Raw genomic sequence first — 17,282 nt, 5'->3', positions numbered from 1 at the left:
AGAAAATGAAATAAAATTGAGAATGAAGAAGAAAATGAATTTAATAATAAAAAAAAGTGAGTCGTTGATGTATATTGTAATGAAAGGGTGTGTGTTTACAATGGGATGATGATTGAACAATATTGATGGTGATCTCCAAATTTTTGCTGCCAAACTGTGTGTGTGTAAGTGTAAGTGTAAGTATAAGTGTAAGTCTAATCTAAACTAAAGTGTACGTGGTAGTTACTTCTTTTTCTATTTTCAAAACTTTTAAATTTTCCATTTATCGTTTTCCTTTTTTTAGTTTTTTTTATTTTTATTTTGTTTTATCTTTTTGGTCTGTTTGACGGTGGTGGTGGGGGGGGGGGGGGGGGGGGGGGGGGGGAATGGGACAAAGACTTATTTTGTGCTACCAAAGAAAAGACGCGGTGGTGGTACGCGATTTTATTTAAATTCTTTGTTTTTGTTTTTGTTTTTGTTTCCAGTTTGGTTTGTTTGATTAAAGGTGGCGAAAAAAGTAAAGAAACCGTGTATGAATCTATCAAAATGTAGAGCTAGAGGATTGTTTGTAAGAATATAGCAAATGAACTTATAAGGTTTCAGTATATATTTACGTATATTTCAAAGACGGTTTAAGACGTTTACGTTGTTTGGAAAATAAAGCAAAATTCAGAGTAGAAAAAACTGAAAATAGAGTCTAAAGTTTGGAATCTAGAAATCTAAAAATCTAAGAATCTAAAAATCTCAGTAATAACAATAATAACAATCATGATAAAAGCCCAAATAAACATGGGAAAACCAAAAAAGAAAAAAAAAAACAAAACCAAAAATAACATTGGATGTTTATCGTCTAGTATAGAATAAGCATCGTGTTTTGGTTCCGGCGATTACCAGTGTGGGGTATCTATAGTTTTACCATGCAGTGCTCAATGGAACTGTGGTGTTTGCGTAGCCAGTGTTGTTATAGGTTGGTGCAACAGAGGCTGAAGTATAAGCGGAAGAAGAGACTGCGTCTTGGCTCAACGAAGAAGTCAAAGTGTAGAATTGAGTTTGAGTAACGTCAACGTATGAAGTGATTGTAGTGGTTGTGTCGTTATTGGTGAACACAGCTTGAAGTGGATAGGATGTGGTGTACAAGGATGTTGAGACGACTTCGGTGGTGGAGACATCGGTTGATGCAGAACCAGATGCAGTAACGGTAACAGTAACTGTTTCAGTTGATGGAACACATGCATCTGCAGTGGATGCAGCTACTGACTCGGCTGCAACGGTAGCAGTTGCACCAGCAGCTTGAGAAGTAGCTTCAGAAGTAGGTTCGACAGTAGTTGATTCTTCGGTGCTACGACAACTCCACCATCGGCATTAGTTATAGTAACAATTGAAGTGATGGTTGAAGTAGTGAGTTCGTCGTCAAAGTCCTCTTCTTCTTCCTTTACGTCCTCGTCGCTAGTAGCATCGGAGGCTGAGGCTGAGGCTGAGGTGAGAGCAGCTTGGGTGGTAGTTGTGTATGTGTTTGTGGCAGAAGTGATGACTGAGCTGCCTTGGGTGATGGTGACGTATTCAACAATAGTTGAGGTGATGTCTTCTGAGCTTTGAGTTGATGAGGTGAGGAGCTGCATAAGATGTAGTCAAGGTGTTTGTTGCTGAAGTTTGGGTGGTAGAGTCGAAAGTGACAGTAACGTACTCAACAATTGTTGAAGTGATCCACTCGTCTTCAGTCTCTGATGACGAAGATGATGCAGCGGATCCTGAGCTGGTTGGCAATTCGGTGAGGTATAAAGAACCTTCCAATATGGATGAGGAGGAGGACGAGGAAGGAGTGGTGGTAGTGGTGGTGTTTGTATATCTCTTGACGAAATTGAATGGTGCAGCTTGGACAGCTGAAGTAGCAATTGCTAATAAGACTAAGGAAGGGAATTTCATTGCTCTTTATGTGAAAATGTGATTTTCGTTATGGTTATTTTATTTTCCAATTAGTTAGGTTTGTTGTAGACTCTGTATAGTTTTGTTTCTTAGGTTCTTGATCTAAATTGATGTTCTTAATCTTTTGCTTCCGGGGGTTTTTTCAAAGGAATGTAAGTAGTTGGTGAAGCGATTAGGAATACGGTTTTTTAGAAAAAGAAGAAAGCGAGGTTGGTTGGACTTGAACTTGGGGTTTGCAAATAAAATCAGAATTTTCTCTTTTTTTCTTTGAAGAAAAGAAATGGGTATTTTGGCAAAGAAGCAAAGTTATATAGAAACAAGGGGATGAAGACTTTAGCAGGGACAAGTGTCGTTTCTTGAAACACCGTCTGTTTTGTTTGTCTTTTTATTCTGTTTTGTTTTGTTTTGTTTGTTTGTTTGTTTGTTTTTTTGAAAGGGCTTAGATCTTTTAGACTTTGTATTATGTTTTACCAAGCTATGCTATGCTTAGTTTTCTATACTACTGTGTTTGAGATCATGATTGTGGTGTATTCCTTCTTGTTCTTTAAAAAAATAAAAGGAATTTAAAGTTATGGGAGGTGGTAACATTTAAGGTGCATTTAGTGTTTGCTACATCCTTTCATTCTTTGTACTTTTTTCTAATGTTACCTATTGTGTTTGATGAAGATGCTGTTCCTATTGCTGCTAGTGCTGTTACTGTTGCTGCCACTGCTGTTAAATGTTTGACATTTGCATGTTGTGGTAAATAATTTAAACTAAATTAAAAAAAAAAAGAAGAAGAATTGAATAGAATAGAATTGTTTATGATGTTATATATTTCTACTCCTTATTGCTTGTTTGTGGCGTCTATAATTTAAACTTTGAAATGTTTTGGTTATTAGGTGCCTCGAGATGAAACACTTTTTTTTTTTTTTTTTTATTTTTTTATTTATTTTTTGGGGATTCTCGCGTCGCTTAAAGTGGTGGGAAGGGGGGGCGAAGGGAGAGAGGCAGAGGGACAGAGGGACAGAGGCAGAGGAGAGAAGTTAAGGCGAGGCGAGTCGGAAAAGAAAAATCAGTTTCGTGTCTTCTCGTCGTTTTTAGTTTTTAGTTTTTGTTGCTGTTGCTGTTGCTGTTTTTTTTTCTTGCGTTTTGTGTCATTATTTATGTTTACTTTTCACAAATGTTCTCTCCCTTTTTGAAAAAAAAAAAAGATTTCCAACTGAGCGCGTCGAGAATGAGGAAAGGGAAACAGATGGTGGAATGATGCAGAACCAACTCCATCGTATACTGTTGTCTACTATGTCTTTTATATACTAATTTTTCTCTTTATTCACTTTGGGGCTCGAGGAGAAGCAAGGAAGGAGGTAAAATGGAAAGGAAGTGTTCGATTGGTACTTCACAATTTACGGAATTGACCAACGAGATTGACAGAACTATACGTAAGTAAATATACATTTACATTTACATCCACATTGGCGGTGGGGTAAGGGACAGGGCAAGTTTCATATGTACAAATATATATATATAAAGGTGTGACGATTCCTCCTATTTTAAAGTTGATTGAGTTTTGTTATGTTTTGTTTTGTTTTTTAATTATAGATATATTTTAAATCTTCATCCTTTGCCTCTTGAGTCTTGTTGTTGTGGTGGTTATTGTTGTGCTTTTCTTTTTTTGGCTTTGAAACAACATTCCTTGACGATACTAGTTCCTTGTACTTAGTAACTCTTTAAAGTAGCACTCAAAAAAAAAAAAATTTGGTTGACGAAGCCCTTGTTTTGTTTTATCTTGTTCTGTTTTACATTTTCCTTTTTTTTTTTCTTTTCTTTTCTATTCTGTTCTTTTCTTTCCTTTCTTGCCTGCTTTCTATATCACACATTCACACAAAGAGACGGATATAGGGTTAATACTATGGCCAGTGACTAGTATTTCCTGTCACAAGACCACGCGTAGTATTCTTTACTCTTTGTTGATTATCACTAGAGAGACAAATTTCGTTAAGGAAACTTTATTTTATAGAGAAAAAGAAAAAGGGCATTGAAGCCACATTGTCATCTGTATCATACTGCTTTTGGATTGAGTAATGCCACTATATTGCTTACGCTTGCTGATGCTTGCTACTGCTTGCTAGTTCAACATCTTCAATCAACAATCAAAGACAAAGGAAGGGAGACACATAAAAATTTTAATAATTATTCAGGCATAGACATAAAACAAAACCATTCAAAATGTCACAGCTTCTGACTTGACCCTTGCTGCAAGACACGTGCCAAGATTCACACGTTTTATAATACATAATTATAATCTCAAACATCCCCACCCTTTTTTTTCATTTCTTTTCTAAACCCTTTCCTTCTCCATCCCTTAAAAAATTTCTCTTCAACTATATTATGTTGTACTCACCTGTATACACATCATCACATATGTAATACCATATGTGTGTGTGTGTCGCATCAACTTTGTTTTTTTAAAGTTTGTTTGTTTTTATCATTTTTTTGGTTTCAAAGTCTCCCAAAGTTTTTCAAAATAACCAACCAAGTAACGTTTTGTTCCTCAAAACTTTGACCTTGATACATTATTATTAATTCCTGTTCTCTTTTTTTCTTTCTTTTCTTTTCATTTCAATGGAAGGCAGGAAAAGAAAGGTGAGGTTTGAAATAACTACACTTTAATATCTAAGAAATTGGAAATACATATTGATGCCGAAAACGAATATATACATATAAATAGCAACAGTTAATCCACTGAAAGCCATCCACCCAAGAGGCTCCAAAAATTATAATCACCTATCCTAAACAATATATTTTAAATATTTAAACATTTTTCGATTTTATAAGCGGAATTTGCTATACAGATAACGAAGATACTAATGACAAGAAGGAACTTCAACCACTAGTATAAATATCATCACAATAACTGTAACTATAACTTTAGCTACAATTTACAAGTACAGGAAAGAGAAAGAAAACGGAATTTCATTACTATATTTGGTAATGATATAGCGCCGCAATTCTTACAGAAATAGAAACGAAATTGCGCAATCCCACAATAAATGAATTCACACTTAAAGAGATTTTTTTGTTAACTCACACTTAGACACACTTACACTAACTTACACACACATTGTCTATCTATCTATTTATCTCTCTGTCTACCTTCCTTTAGTCCCCTTTTTTTTTTTTGCTGGCTCTCCACTTTGTTTCTTAACCCCCCCCCCCCCCCATCCTCCTCCTCCTCACCTTCTCCCCCAATTCTTTCTATCACTTCTTATCAATACACGGACCATATATAAGTATAACCAATTGGACATCCAATTGCCCAATACCTCAACAATTAATTTTTTTTTTCGTACGTATCAAAACACTGGAATTTCCTCCTTCTCTCACCACCACGATTACCGCCACCACCACCAATTGATACAAGATGATTGGTCTCCCATTGGACGATGCTTCGCCAAGAACTAAAAAGTACACCTCTGTTGGTGCTGCTTCCTTAATCATCTTTCTCATTGTATTCTTTTCCACCAATTTATTCGAATACACAAAGATCTTCTTCACCACTATCCCCAAAGACGACTCCAACATTTGTCCCGTTGGTAAACCAATTGCACCTGCCTCATTCTACAAAGACAACTCCACTGTATTGACCATCTTAAACAATGAAGAGTATAGAGAGAAATCAATCAAGAGATTGTCGGGCGCTATTCAGATTGATACTCAAATCTTTGACAATCAACCTGATGTCGATGAAAGTCCAAAGACGTGGGAAAAGTTTGAAAACTTTCACAAATACTTGAAAAAGACCTTTCCTTTGGTTTACGAACAGATTGAAGTTGAAACCGTCAACACTTATGGCTTGATTTACACTTGGAAAGGCTCAGCAAAGAAGTTGAAACCAATATTGTTGACAGCTCACCAAGACACTGTTCCAGTACAAAACGAAACCTTGGACAAATGGACATTTCCACCTTTTGAAGGACACTATGATGGTAAATTCATCTATGGCCGTGGTGCTGCCGACTGTAAAAACGTATTGATTGCAATCTTGGAGACCTTGGAGTTGCTTGTCATCCAAGGATACAAACCAGAAAGAACCATTGTTGCTGCATTTGGTTTTGATGAAGAATCCTCGGGTCTTCGTGGTGCATCAAGAATTGCCGAGGTTTTGGAAAACAAATGGGGTAAAGACTCATTTTACGCCGTGGTTGATGAAGGTGCAGGCTTGAGCAAAGACCCAATCACTAAAACTGTGTTTGCCAACCCAGGTACCGGTGAAAAAGGTTACATTGACATCCTTGTAGACTTGACCACCCCAGGTGGACACTCGAGTATTCCACCTGACCATACTTCAATTGGTATTGTTTCTGAATTGGGATACCTCATTGAGAAAGACCCATTTGAACCCATCTTGACTCCCGAAAACCCAATCTTTGAATACTTTCAATGCCTTGCCGTGCACGATCCTAAAAACAAGATTCCAAAATTCTTTAAAAAGACAATTTTGAGAGCAGCTTATGATAAATTCGCCAATGCTAAATTGGTTGAGGCTATCTCAAAAAATAGAATTACAAAATACTTGATTAGAACATCTCAAGCCCTCGATATCATCAATGGAGGTGTCAAGGCCAATGCTTTGCCAGAAAACACCAAATTATTGGTCAACCACAGGATTGCAATCGAATCAAACGTTGCCGATACCATTAAGCATTTCAACAAAAGAGTAATTGAAGTTGCCAAAGAGCACAATTTAAAAGTTGTCTCCTTCAATGAAACCGTTTATGAGCCCAAAGAATACAATGGTGCCGGTGTCTTTAACATTTACTCTACCCACGGAGGTTTGGAATCTGCACCAGTAACCCCTTCAAACGATACTGTTTGGAAATACCTTTCTGGTGTTACCAGACACGTGTTTGAAGACCTTGTTTTCACCAACATTTCGTACCCAATTGTTTCGAGTCCATCCATCATGACTGGTAACACTGACACCAGATACTACTGGAACTTGACGAGAAACATTTTTAGATACTCGCCATTCTACGTTGAAAGCTTTATCGCTGGTATGGGTATCCACTCTGTCGATGAAAGATTGGAGTTTGATGGCCATTTGCAATTGCATGCTTGGTTCTATGAATACTTGCAAGCCATTGATACTGCAAAAGCAGACAATTAAATAACACGTCGAAAAACAAAAAAAGCTAAAGGAACAAGAATTAAAAAACTGAAGAGGAGGAAATGTAGCAGAGTAATAGTATAGGTTAGTTTCTAGTAAATATAACAAATGCCGGTATCATATATAAATGTATATCTGTCTGTATGTGTATCTATCTTTTAATGATTCCACCACCTTTCACTTATTATGATTTACTTTAACGCCTAGCTTCATTAGTAAGAAATATTATCATCGCAAAGGAAACTCATAAAAAACGGTTATCCATAAACAACTATTCCAAAACATTCAGATCTACAGATATACATATATATATATATATATATGTATATATGTTAATTTTCTAGCGCCTACTTTACATGGTTAAAAACGAAAAGAAAAATAAAACAAAAAAAGGAAGATAATAAAATCACTTAATGTTAATTGTTTATTTTGCACTCTGAACCTGAAAATCTATCTGCTTACTCTGTTCAACATATATATATGTATAAAAGCTCTTGTACCTCAAAGAAGTTTGGGCCATTTACCCTGCTTGCTCTCCTTCATATTCTTCATCTTCCTCTGCTTCTTTCTCCTCCTCTTCCTCCTCCTCCTCCTCTTCGTTCTTATCCCATTTATTCAAAAACAAGCTCCTACTTGATTGTTTTCATTATACATTTTTTATATTCTTTCCTTTCTCACTTTAAGTAATCTCACGATTATCACTTTTAAGACTGCTATACCTTTCTCCACTTTTGATTCACAAATTAGTTAATTTCCTTCTTTTCCAAAGGATTATACCTCAAAAACTTTTCAATCAAGTCGACATGGGTCAACACCATTCTTCGGCAACAGTATCTCTTCAACTTTAACTTGTCCAACGCATCTCCTTCTGTCATAGTCTCATCCTGCAAGTACTCAAGATAGGTTTCCCACTTGTCTCCTACAACTTTACCACATGAAAAGCAACGGATTGGAATGATCATTGTAAGTTTGATATATTGTATTCTGCTGTGTAGATGTTATAATAGACTACTTAACGGTGTAATCGATCAAATCTGAAACTATAATAGTAATAATTAAAAAAATTAGACCAGGATAAGGATCGGAAACAAAGTATTTGATATCTTTAAATATATGTGAAGCCTTGTAAAATTAACAAAAAATTCAATTTATAGATATGTTAATGCACAGATGCAGTACCAAAAAAAAAAACAAAAAATAAAGTAAAAAAGGGGGGGAAGGGGGAACTTTACTCTGTACTTTTGATGACTAGTCACAACGATAGCGGCTATGGTAACAAAGGTTAAGATAGTGTGATGTTGATGGCGATAATGATGTTAGCGATGATATGATGTTTGTGCCTTCTCGTTAGTATCTCTTTCTTTTTTTTTTTAAGTTTTTTTTGGGTTTTTGCTTTTAAAAAATCGAAGAAGCAGAACGAAAAAAAATTGAAGAGGAAGAGAGAGGAAAAGGCAGGGGAAGAGGAAAAAGGTCTTGTGGTACAAAGACATTGAAAATGCCTGTCCTTTTTTTTCCCTCTCTCTCTTTCTCTCTCTCTCATCCCTCATCGAAAAATTGAAAAACATCTCAAAATAAGAATAGGAATAAGAATAGAAAGAAGAACAAGTAGTAGAAGAAGAGAAGCTACAACAAGCAGACAGATAGTTACCCTCGAAAGAAAGAAAGAAAGAAAATAAGAAAAAAATATGCCGTCAAGCAAGATAAATGAGTGGTCGGTATCTATGTTGACTGGAGGAGTACCTATCGATTTCCCATACTCACACTCTTCTGCTTCTATATACTCACAAGACGGAAGATATTTAATCACCACGTTATCTCATCAGATCCGTGTTTACTTTGTGTCGACTAAACAATGCATTAGGACTATAGATATTGACCTTACAGATGTTGTGGATATCAAGTTAGACGTGACAAACCCTAGTCAAATTATACTCTTCAAAAGTATTGGTGAAATAATGATTGTAAATTATAAAGACAAGAATATGCCGGAGCCTGTTGTCACCACCACAAGCATACAACAGCAATTGAATAACCATAATGTTCTTTCCGTGGTATGCGTCAAGCACGATAGATATATTGCCATTTCTGGAAAGAAAGATAAAAGAAAAGGCCACAGTCCACATTCGAGATTCCTCATCTCGATCGATCGCACTGCAGATTCAGTTAGCGTTATGGGCGAAGTGGCCAACGTCCTACATTATGCGGTGTCTTTGGACTGCACCAAAGTTGCATTTGTCACAAATGATCAAACAATCACCTTGATTGATCTTGGAGTATACTATGATATTAGTAGCGGTAGTATTAGCAACACTAGTGTTGGCGCAAACAACCAAGTTACAGAAACTGATGCAGCAAATGGTAAACTGGAGCTTTTGCCAATGGAAACTATTCCATTTCAGTTTAGATCGCCAATTACTGCCGTTGCCGTATCCAATGATGCCGTCATCGCATTAGGAACAAACTCAGGTGTAATTCAAATATTATACGGAGGCATATTGGAAAATGCTGAAAAGACGCAACGTCTCTTCAAATGGCATATCGATCAAGTCAATGCTTTGCAATTTTCTAGTGACAACAATTATTTACTATCCGGAGGTATGGAAAAAGTTTTGGTGTTTTGGCAATTGGAGACAGAAAAGAAACAATTTCTTCCCAGATTGAATGGTGTCATTGACAAGATCTCTATTGACTTGAACAAGAATGATTACATCACCTTGTTGTTAAAGACTGATGTTGCCAACTATGAAATACTAGTATTGTCGTTGGTGGATCTTGTTTCGAGATTAGCAGTCAACACCATTAGACCAAAGTTTGCAAACAATTTAAAGACAACTTTAGCCAGAACCAAAAAGAAGCTTGCAAAAGATGCAAGTTTCCAAAAAGATTTCAACAAGCTAAAACTCAAGTATGATTACACTTGTTCGTTTGAACCGCACTCCAAGTCTAAAAACCTTTATTTTCCCAACGAGTCCTCTATTCAAGCCTTTGACATTATCAGAAATGAGCAAAGTTTTATCCAGCATGCGGCACCTATAATATCTACAGGTAAAGTACGAGGCGAAACAAAAATCATTGATCCTCAATTAACGCTCTTAAAGTTTTCACAAGACGGAGAGTGGATGTGTACTTTTGATGAAGTGGTGAGCTCGGAATTGGACTCGTTGTTATCCACAAAAGACAAGCAGTATGCTTTGAAATTTTGGAGATACAATGAAAACAAAGAAAAAGAAAAGGACAGATCAGATAAGGAGAAAGATAAGGATAACAGAAATGGGTTTTGGGAACTTACTACAAAGATTATTGATCCGCACGGTAAAGGAACTCCTGTATTGAGCTTAATCCCAGCTCCGTCATCATACTTTAATGGACTCGCTTTTCTCACTGCCGACAACAAGGGTGGTGTACGAGTATGGAGACCAACTTTCCCCAAGGATGCTTATAAGGTACCAGCATCTACCACAAATTCATCTTCTTTTAGCCAGCAAAAACAAAATAAGTCAACACAAACTGCATGGACTTTGCGTAGACAAAGAACTCCAGCTTCAAATGCATCATATGATGCTGTTTCCCTTGCTTGGTCTGACGATAGCTCTACAATTTTCCTTGGCCATGAATGCTCAATCACCTGTCTCGATTTGAAGACCTTTGAGCCTATCCAGGATTTCCAAATTCCAACGCTCACTGAGTCTAGAATAAGATCATTGCAATTTCTTAATAACTACCTTGTTGTGCTTTCAAAAACAAGGTTTTTTGTCTACGATTTAGTTGCTGCAAAGTTGACTGAATTGGTTACAAAAGTTCATACGACAAGTGGAGGCAAAAATCTCATTACAATTGACCCAAAGAGGAATTTGATTTGCTTGGCAATCAACTACTACTCTGGCTACGAGCCGCTGGATGCTGAAAACTTGCAAATCAAGTCCAAGATTTACCTTTTCAAACCAAATCAGCTCAAACCTATCTTTGTACGGGAGCATAGTCTGGGCATTGCTGCATTAAGACTGGACTCGGGCTCGTTTATATTTATCGATCTTGAATGCAGAGCAGGTTCATTATCGTCGACTTTACTTGAAGAAATTGACGAAGCAGAAAGAACCAAAAGTAATAATGAGCCTGGTGCTGGTGTTGGCTCGTTATCGGAAGAGATCAAACAGATGTTGATCACGGCGCAAGGAAATGTCGAATTGATGAATTACAGATCAACTGCATCAAGTGTAAAGACAAAGAAGCAATCTAATGGAGGTGACGGTGGCAACAAGGGTGTCAATGGCGGTGTTGGAATTGACGACGCCGAAATTGACGCAGCAATGAGCACCGAAGAACGTGTTTTGGATTTGCACAGTTTCCAGCCTATATTTCAGAACCTAGATGGACTACAAGTGGAGACGATTTTTGATCGTATAACAGATATCCTCCGATGATTGGTTATAGAGAAAGAAAGAAAGAATAATAAAAAAACAAAGATAGAGAGGAAAAGGTGATAAAGAAAAAAAGATAAGCACAACCGATTAAAAGTTCGCTCATGGCGTTGACATGACTTTATATATATATATATATATATATATATATATATATATGTATGTATATTCAAATATAAATATAAATATATTCGTATATAAATAATACTATTTGAGTCAATCACCATTTGAATAATGATTTGTGCTCGTCATCATCTGGACCAGCCTTCTTTTGCGTTCTTTGAATTGCTAGTACGCTCTCGATTTTGCTAAGGGCATTTTCCAATAAATCCTTACGTTCTTGTAGTTCAATATGTTTTCTGATTTTTGGATCTTCTTTAGCAAACTTTTCAATATCTTCTTTGCTAAGATTGCTGAAAAACTTCATGTCCAACTCCCTTGGGAAATTATAATAAAAGTCGCTGAGAAGTTCAACATTTAGGAAAAGAATCGAAGTGTTGGCAATCTTTGTTGCCACCGCATCTAAAAACACTTCGGGACACTGGTACTTGCTATTTTTCGACCTGCATTTCTTTGAATTCTTCACAAACAGGTATCTCATCTTGAGTAGGGATAATCTATCCTTCAAAAATATGGCATCCTTACCTCGCTGGATCAATGTTGGTGAAAATCCCAATGTTTCGTTTGAGGTAAGGTCAATGTCACCCAGTTTCAGCTGCTTCAACTTTTCCAAGTATGTAACCACTTGCTGTAATTTTCTTCCGCCAACTTGGCTTTTCAAATCGAGATACACTTCCTCGCATTGTCTCATCTCTTCCTTTAACAAAGAAGCTGCATTCTCCTTTGATGTTGTCCATTCTCGATCCTCGAGTTCGATTTCGTATTTATAAGGTTTGATACAATTTTCAACTTGGTCAGCTGTAGAGTAATATTTGTTGCTCAAGACTTGTTTGGCCGCATCTCTAACTGCTTGCTTCGCCATTGGGTGGTTTCGCAATTGTGTATTGTCAACCAAATTATCAACTTCAGTGAGTAAAGCATTGGTGATTAAGTTTGTTGCTAATCTACCAACACCCAACTTAGTCAATGATCCCGAAGCCAAGTCCAACTTTTTGTGCCAATACATGTCACCATCATGGATTGCTTGAGTCAAATCTTTCAAGTCTGGTTCGGTAATGCCACTCGACGCACTCAAATCAAATGGCTTATTCCAATACCTTTCAGCAAGCAAGTCCAATATCTTCTGATCCAACGCGTTTTTCAACAAAGCTCTCAATTCAGAGCGAGAAAAGTCATGACTCAAGTCCTTCGTTCCTAATTTCAACATATCAATATTGTTTGCCAAGTACATTTCTGGTGTCAATGGACGATCATTAAATTCCACTTTAAATTGATAAGCAGTTTCCTCCATCTCTTGTTGAATAGCTAAATGTGTTGGTCTGAGTGATGCTGCCATAGTTTTCTCCAAAACTTTCATAAGCTTTTTCTTCAAGTTCTTGGTGCCAACAGTTGTTCCCAAAAACTCCTCCTTGTGTTCTTTAAAGTATTGGTGTTCGAAATTTTGTTGAGCAACAAATGCTTGATAGCCTGTAACCTTGGCCCTTGAGAATAACCCTCCTCCTACTCCTCCTCCGCCACCACTGCCACTACCTCCACCTAATCTACTTGAAGATGGTGCTTTGGTAATAACTCCAACGTATCCAAGTCTGAGTGGGTACTTCTTATTAGTTAATATTTTTCTTGCCACTTTGGGACTTACCAAATCAATCTTTGTAATCACACCAATCGTTCGTTCCCCTCTGGGATCTGCTAAGCGTGATGCCCTCAATGCTGCTGAGTTTGCTAGATCCACATCGGCTGCTGATATGGCCAAAATAACATTTGGTGGTTCCAAGTATTTGAAACACAATTCTCTTATTTTACGCTTTAGCTCTGTAGGCTGGTCGGCTGCCTCAACTTGGATGTAACCAGGTAAGTCAACCAATGACAAGTCTGGTACTTTTGGAGATCGAATGGTCACTTGAATAGGATCATTTGAGATACATTCGGCTTCGGAAACCGCCATATTGAGATCATACAAGATCTTTTGCAATTGAGTGAAATCAGTAATATTGTTCATTTTCAATGCAGGAAGCTCGGCAACGTTTGATGCCGATTCCGGAGTATTAACCAAAGTGAGTTCGATTGGTCTCCTGGTGACCATGTTTGAACCTTTTGGTAAAAACTCCTGACCAACAATACTTTCCAACACTGAAGACTTACCACTTGATTGTGAACCAATAACGACTATGGATGGCAACTTGATTCCATCGTGGTCGATGCTTGCCAATAAATTGCGGATTTCAATCATTTGTCGCGTCAAGTTTAGCATATGGTCATCTGTTTCTTGTTCGCTTTCAAGGTCGTCATCGTCATCGTCATCATCAATGAGTGTTTCCATATCATCTTCATCTTCTTCCCCCACAGTTGTATCGTCCGCGTCATCGTCATCGTCATCTGCTGTAAGGCCAACTGCCGCTGCTGTAGCACCAATAGCTGTTGCAGCATCGTTTTCGCCGCCATTGCCTCCATTGCCACCGTTGCCTCCATTGCCTCCATTGCCACCACTGCCTCCACTGCCGTCTCCATCCATGCTCGATTTCATGCTTTTGAAAAATTCGCCAGTTTTGTCAAACACGCCATCAGTAAAGTCCTTTATAGCCGATAGCTTATCTTGAGTGTATGTACTTGCTTGTTCCACCTTGTATGCGACATATGTTCCACCAGCAGCCATAGTGCCACCTATATATACAGGTAATTTTGTAGCTTTTGCTATAATTTTGATGAAGCCTATATTACGTGCAGGCACCATCATCACTGAATTGTACCTTCCGTGGCCATATAATGCCAGTTTGGAGTATAGTGATTTATCTCGTGCAATAGTTCTGAGCATTAGGTATGTCCTTCGACTTCGCGGGATAAAAGCACTTGCATGACTGACTATTCCTCGTTTATTGAGTGTGTGAAACATCTCTATTAGTTGGTGGAAGCACACGTTGAAAGATATATAGTGTATATATTTCTGTATGAGCGTGTGTGTATACGTTTGCCAATGTGTTGTTGTTTGTTTGTTTGTTTGTTTGTTTGTTTGTTTGTTTGTTTGTTCTATTGCCTTTGTCCTTAATTTTGTTACTTCTATTTTAATTTCTATTTCTTATCAAGTTGAGAAAATTGTAGGGCCTCTCATTATTTCTAATGGATTAGTTTGATTTGTGTGTTTTTTGTTTTTTGTCTTTTGTCTTATTTTTTTGTGACAAGAAGTGACCTATTTTCTTTACGACAAGCAACAAAGTATTGTATGTTCACAGTTCAATGCTACATTTGTTTTACAAAGACCATGAACAACTTTGTTATTAAACAGAATTGAAGCTAAATTTCTTTTTGAATAAAAACAAATGATGATTAATAAAAAATATATAGAAAAGAAGATAGCAAAAGAGCTTGTTGAATTGTTTTCTATTTTAAAAAAAAAAAGGAAAACTTAGTCCAAAAGAGAATAGTGGAAAAAAATAAAGAGTAATTAAAAAAAACTAAAAAAGCTGCTCACTGCCAGAATTGAACTAGCGATCTTTGCATTACAAGTGCAACGCTTTACCACTAAGCTAAGCGAGCTTTTTTTTCCCTCTTATCTTTTCCAAAACAAACTCGTAGAGTATGTAAATTTTTTACGTCAATCTATAAATATGGCGAGGAAGGGGAAAGGGGGGCTAGTGAGAAAAATTTGTACTAAATAATATTAAGGCTGTTTAAAATCAAACTTTAGAATCAGTGATTGATTGTTCCCTTTTCTTTCCCATCAATATCCAATATGATTTATGGATTTTGTAGTTATATTTTTATTTTCTATTTGGTAGTGAATTGTAAAATATGTTTATACAAGTATATATATATGTGTGGGTGTGTGTGTGTGTGTGTGTGTGTGTGTGTGTGTTTTTAGCATTGTTTTGAACAGAAATTGCACATTTTTTCATATTTTTTTTTTCTTAATATTTTTCATTTTTTTTGTAGTTTTGCAAATTAGTCTTGATTTCTTATACTCAATATGAATGTAAATTCAACTGTGAAAGTTTTCACTCGTTAGCAATTGTAAACTTCCATATTATCAGTTGGCAATGGTTTGGAAAGGGTTTTAGATGTAAGAGTGAAAGAGAAAGAAAAAGAGAGTGTGTCTATGTCTATGTCTTTGTCTTTGTCTATGTGTCTGTGCAAGAAGATGTAGAAATTGAATAAAAAGAAATTTTACTTTTTGAATGCACAAAACCTAGAGCTCGGTTATATAAATGCTTGCTAATACATTGGTGTTGAGCCTACCATTCATCCATCCATCCATCCACCCCTCCATCCATTCGTCAATCCTTTGTATTCGTTTCCCTATTTTGACATTTGAAAACTTCTGCTTGCCCTATTTATACCGACAGTGGAGTAATTACAAGTAAATAACACTTTAAGGACCAGCCCGTCCCATCCGTCTATATACTAAGTTTCCATAATCTTTGTTTTTTTTTTATTTCCTCTTTTTTTTTATTTCCCTTTTTTTCTTTTAAACCATTCCAGAAGGGTACAATGCCACATGTGAACTTATCACCCGATTTTTTCCCCATTTCTTTAACACATTTTCAAGAGAACAATAGACTAGTTCAATCCTGTGTTTTTTTTTTTGTATCCTTTAATTATTTTTTTCTTTTTTTCAATCATTTGATTCCTTTTTCCTTTCAATTCTAAAAAAAGTATAACTAGGAGATGTAAGAGTTTGCCTTTATATCCGGCAGCCTTCCCCTTTCTTTTTTTCTTTCTTCAGCTCCTGCCCCCCTCCTCATCCTTCCATCCAAAAATAGCTAATTTCAGACTCAAATTAGTTTGGAAATAATTGGAGCAATCAAACTACTTTGCTAGATCCTATCTGCCTATAAACTGCAATTGCTATAGCTGTAGTTGTTGTTTTCTTTGCTTCATCTTTTGCTTCAACTTTGCTTCAACTTTTATTTCCCTCTCCTTCCGGCAGTCCTTGGTGCTTGGTGCTAAAATCTCCGTCTCTCCTTCCGCTGCTGCTGCTGCTTCTCCTCCTCTTCCTTTTCACCCCCTGACGATTTTGTGTCAGCGATTTGAAACTTGTTTCTTTCCTTTTTTTTTGTGTGTGTGTGCAAGCGAACGTTTCAAAAAAAAAAGAACAAAATTTTTCTTTTACAATTCAGTTGTGAAATTTTCAAATTTTCAAATTTTTTACTATTTTTTTTTTTTTTATCTTTCTTTACTTGCTCAGCATCAAGTTTCAGGTTTCAAGCTTCACGAATCACCATTCACAGTCGATGTCTTCTTCTTCGTCTTCTTGTTCTTCTCTCACTTTTAATGTTTATCCTCGGGTCACCGGCTTTAATTTTCCTCTCGAGATTAAATTCCAGCTAATATGCAATTCCGATTGAGAAGTAAAAAAAGAAAAGAAAAAGAAAGAGTAAATAATGTTACTTTGACTGTTAATTTTCTTTTGTTGATTTCTTTTCAACGGCTGAACAAACAATTAGAGGAGGATTATTATGGAAAACGGCAATATAGAGGGAGACAGACAAATCTCACCATAAATCATTTCCTCCTCAATGAGTATGTTTTTCATCTGTTTTTGACGATAAAGAAGTTTTATTTATCACTTCAAGCATATAAACGCATTTCATATTTCTCTGAGGTTAACTCTTATCCCTATTCTTTTCCTCTTCCTTCTTCCTAATAACTATTTGCTATTTTATTCTATTCTTTCTACAATTTGTTGTTGTTGTTGCTGC

The 17,282-nt window shown here is 36.5% G+C and overlaps 5 protein-coding genes and 1 non-coding gene across 6 annotated transcripts; 2 read left to right on the top strand and 4 right to left on the bottom strand. All coding sequences in view use genetic code 12, as the record gives it.

Annotated features, from left to right (window-relative positions):
• Nucleotides 1-891: 891 nt before the first annotated feature.
• On the bottom strand, nucleotides 892-1,902 carry PVL30_004100 (uncharacterized protein; the record flags this gene model as incomplete). The annotated part of the gene is made up of 3 exons (XM_061119519.1): nucleotides 892-1,268; nucleotides 1,334-1,592; nucleotides 1,654-1,902. 3 exons carry the CDS (start codon nucleotides 1,900-1,902, stop codon nucleotides 892-894), a joined length of 885 nt encoding a protein of 294 aa, XP_060975502.1.
• Nucleotides 1,903-5,305: 3,403 nt separating this feature from the next.
• On the top strand, nucleotides 5,306-7,051 carry CPS1 (Gly-Xaa carboxypeptidase; the record flags this gene model as incomplete). Its single annotated transcript, XM_001524360.2, has 1 exon — nucleotides 5,306-7,051. One exon carries the CDS (start codon nucleotides 5,306-5,308, stop codon nucleotides 7,049-7,051), a length of 1,746 nt encoding a protein of 581 aa, XP_001524410.1.
• Nucleotides 7,052-7,794: 743 nt separating this feature from the next.
• RPB10 (DNA-directed RNA Polymerase II subunit L) lies at nucleotides 7,795-8,013 on the bottom strand (the record flags this gene model as incomplete). The annotated part of the gene is made up of 1 exon (XM_001524359.1): nucleotides 7,795-8,013. The coding sequence occupies one exon, from the start codon at nucleotides 8,011-8,013 to the stop codon at nucleotides 7,795-7,797; it is 219 nt and encodes a 72-aa protein (XP_001524409.1).
• A 759-nt stretch (nucleotides 8,014-8,772) lies between these two features.
• Nucleotides 8,773-11,472, top strand: NAN1 (NET1-associated nuclear protein 1; the record flags this gene model as incomplete). The annotated part of the gene is made up of 1 exon (XM_001524358.2): nucleotides 8,773-11,472. One exon carries the CDS (start codon nucleotides 8,773-8,775, stop codon nucleotides 11,470-11,472), a length of 2,700 nt encoding a protein of 899 aa, XP_001524408.2.
• A 217-nt stretch (nucleotides 11,473-11,689) lies between these two features.
• Nucleotides 11,690-14,401, bottom strand: msp1 (mitochondrial dynamin GTPase Msp1; the record flags this gene model as incomplete). The annotated part of the gene is made up of 1 exon (XM_001524357.2): nucleotides 11,690-14,401. The coding sequence occupies one exon, from the start codon at nucleotides 14,399-14,401 to the stop codon at nucleotides 11,690-11,692; it is 2,712 nt and encodes a 903-aa protein (XP_001524407.2).
• A 647-nt stretch (nucleotides 14,402-15,048) lies between these two features.
• Nucleotides 15,049-15,120, bottom strand: PVL30_004095. The gene has a single exon. It is a non-coding gene; the product is annotated as a tRNA-Thr (tRNA).
• Between the last annotated feature and the right edge of the window lie 2,162 nt (nucleotides 15,121-17,282).

The sequence above is a fragment of the Lodderomyces elongisporus genome, chromosome 5 (genome assembly GCF_030384665.1).
Source record: "Lodderomyces elongisporus chromosome 5, complete sequence".
NCBI lineage: Eukaryota > Fungi > Ascomycota > Pichiomycetes > Serinales > Debaryomycetaceae > Lodderomyces > Lodderomyces elongisporus.
Note: the sequence above shows the minus strand (reverse complement) of the source record. Positions and strands in the feature narration are given on the sequence as shown.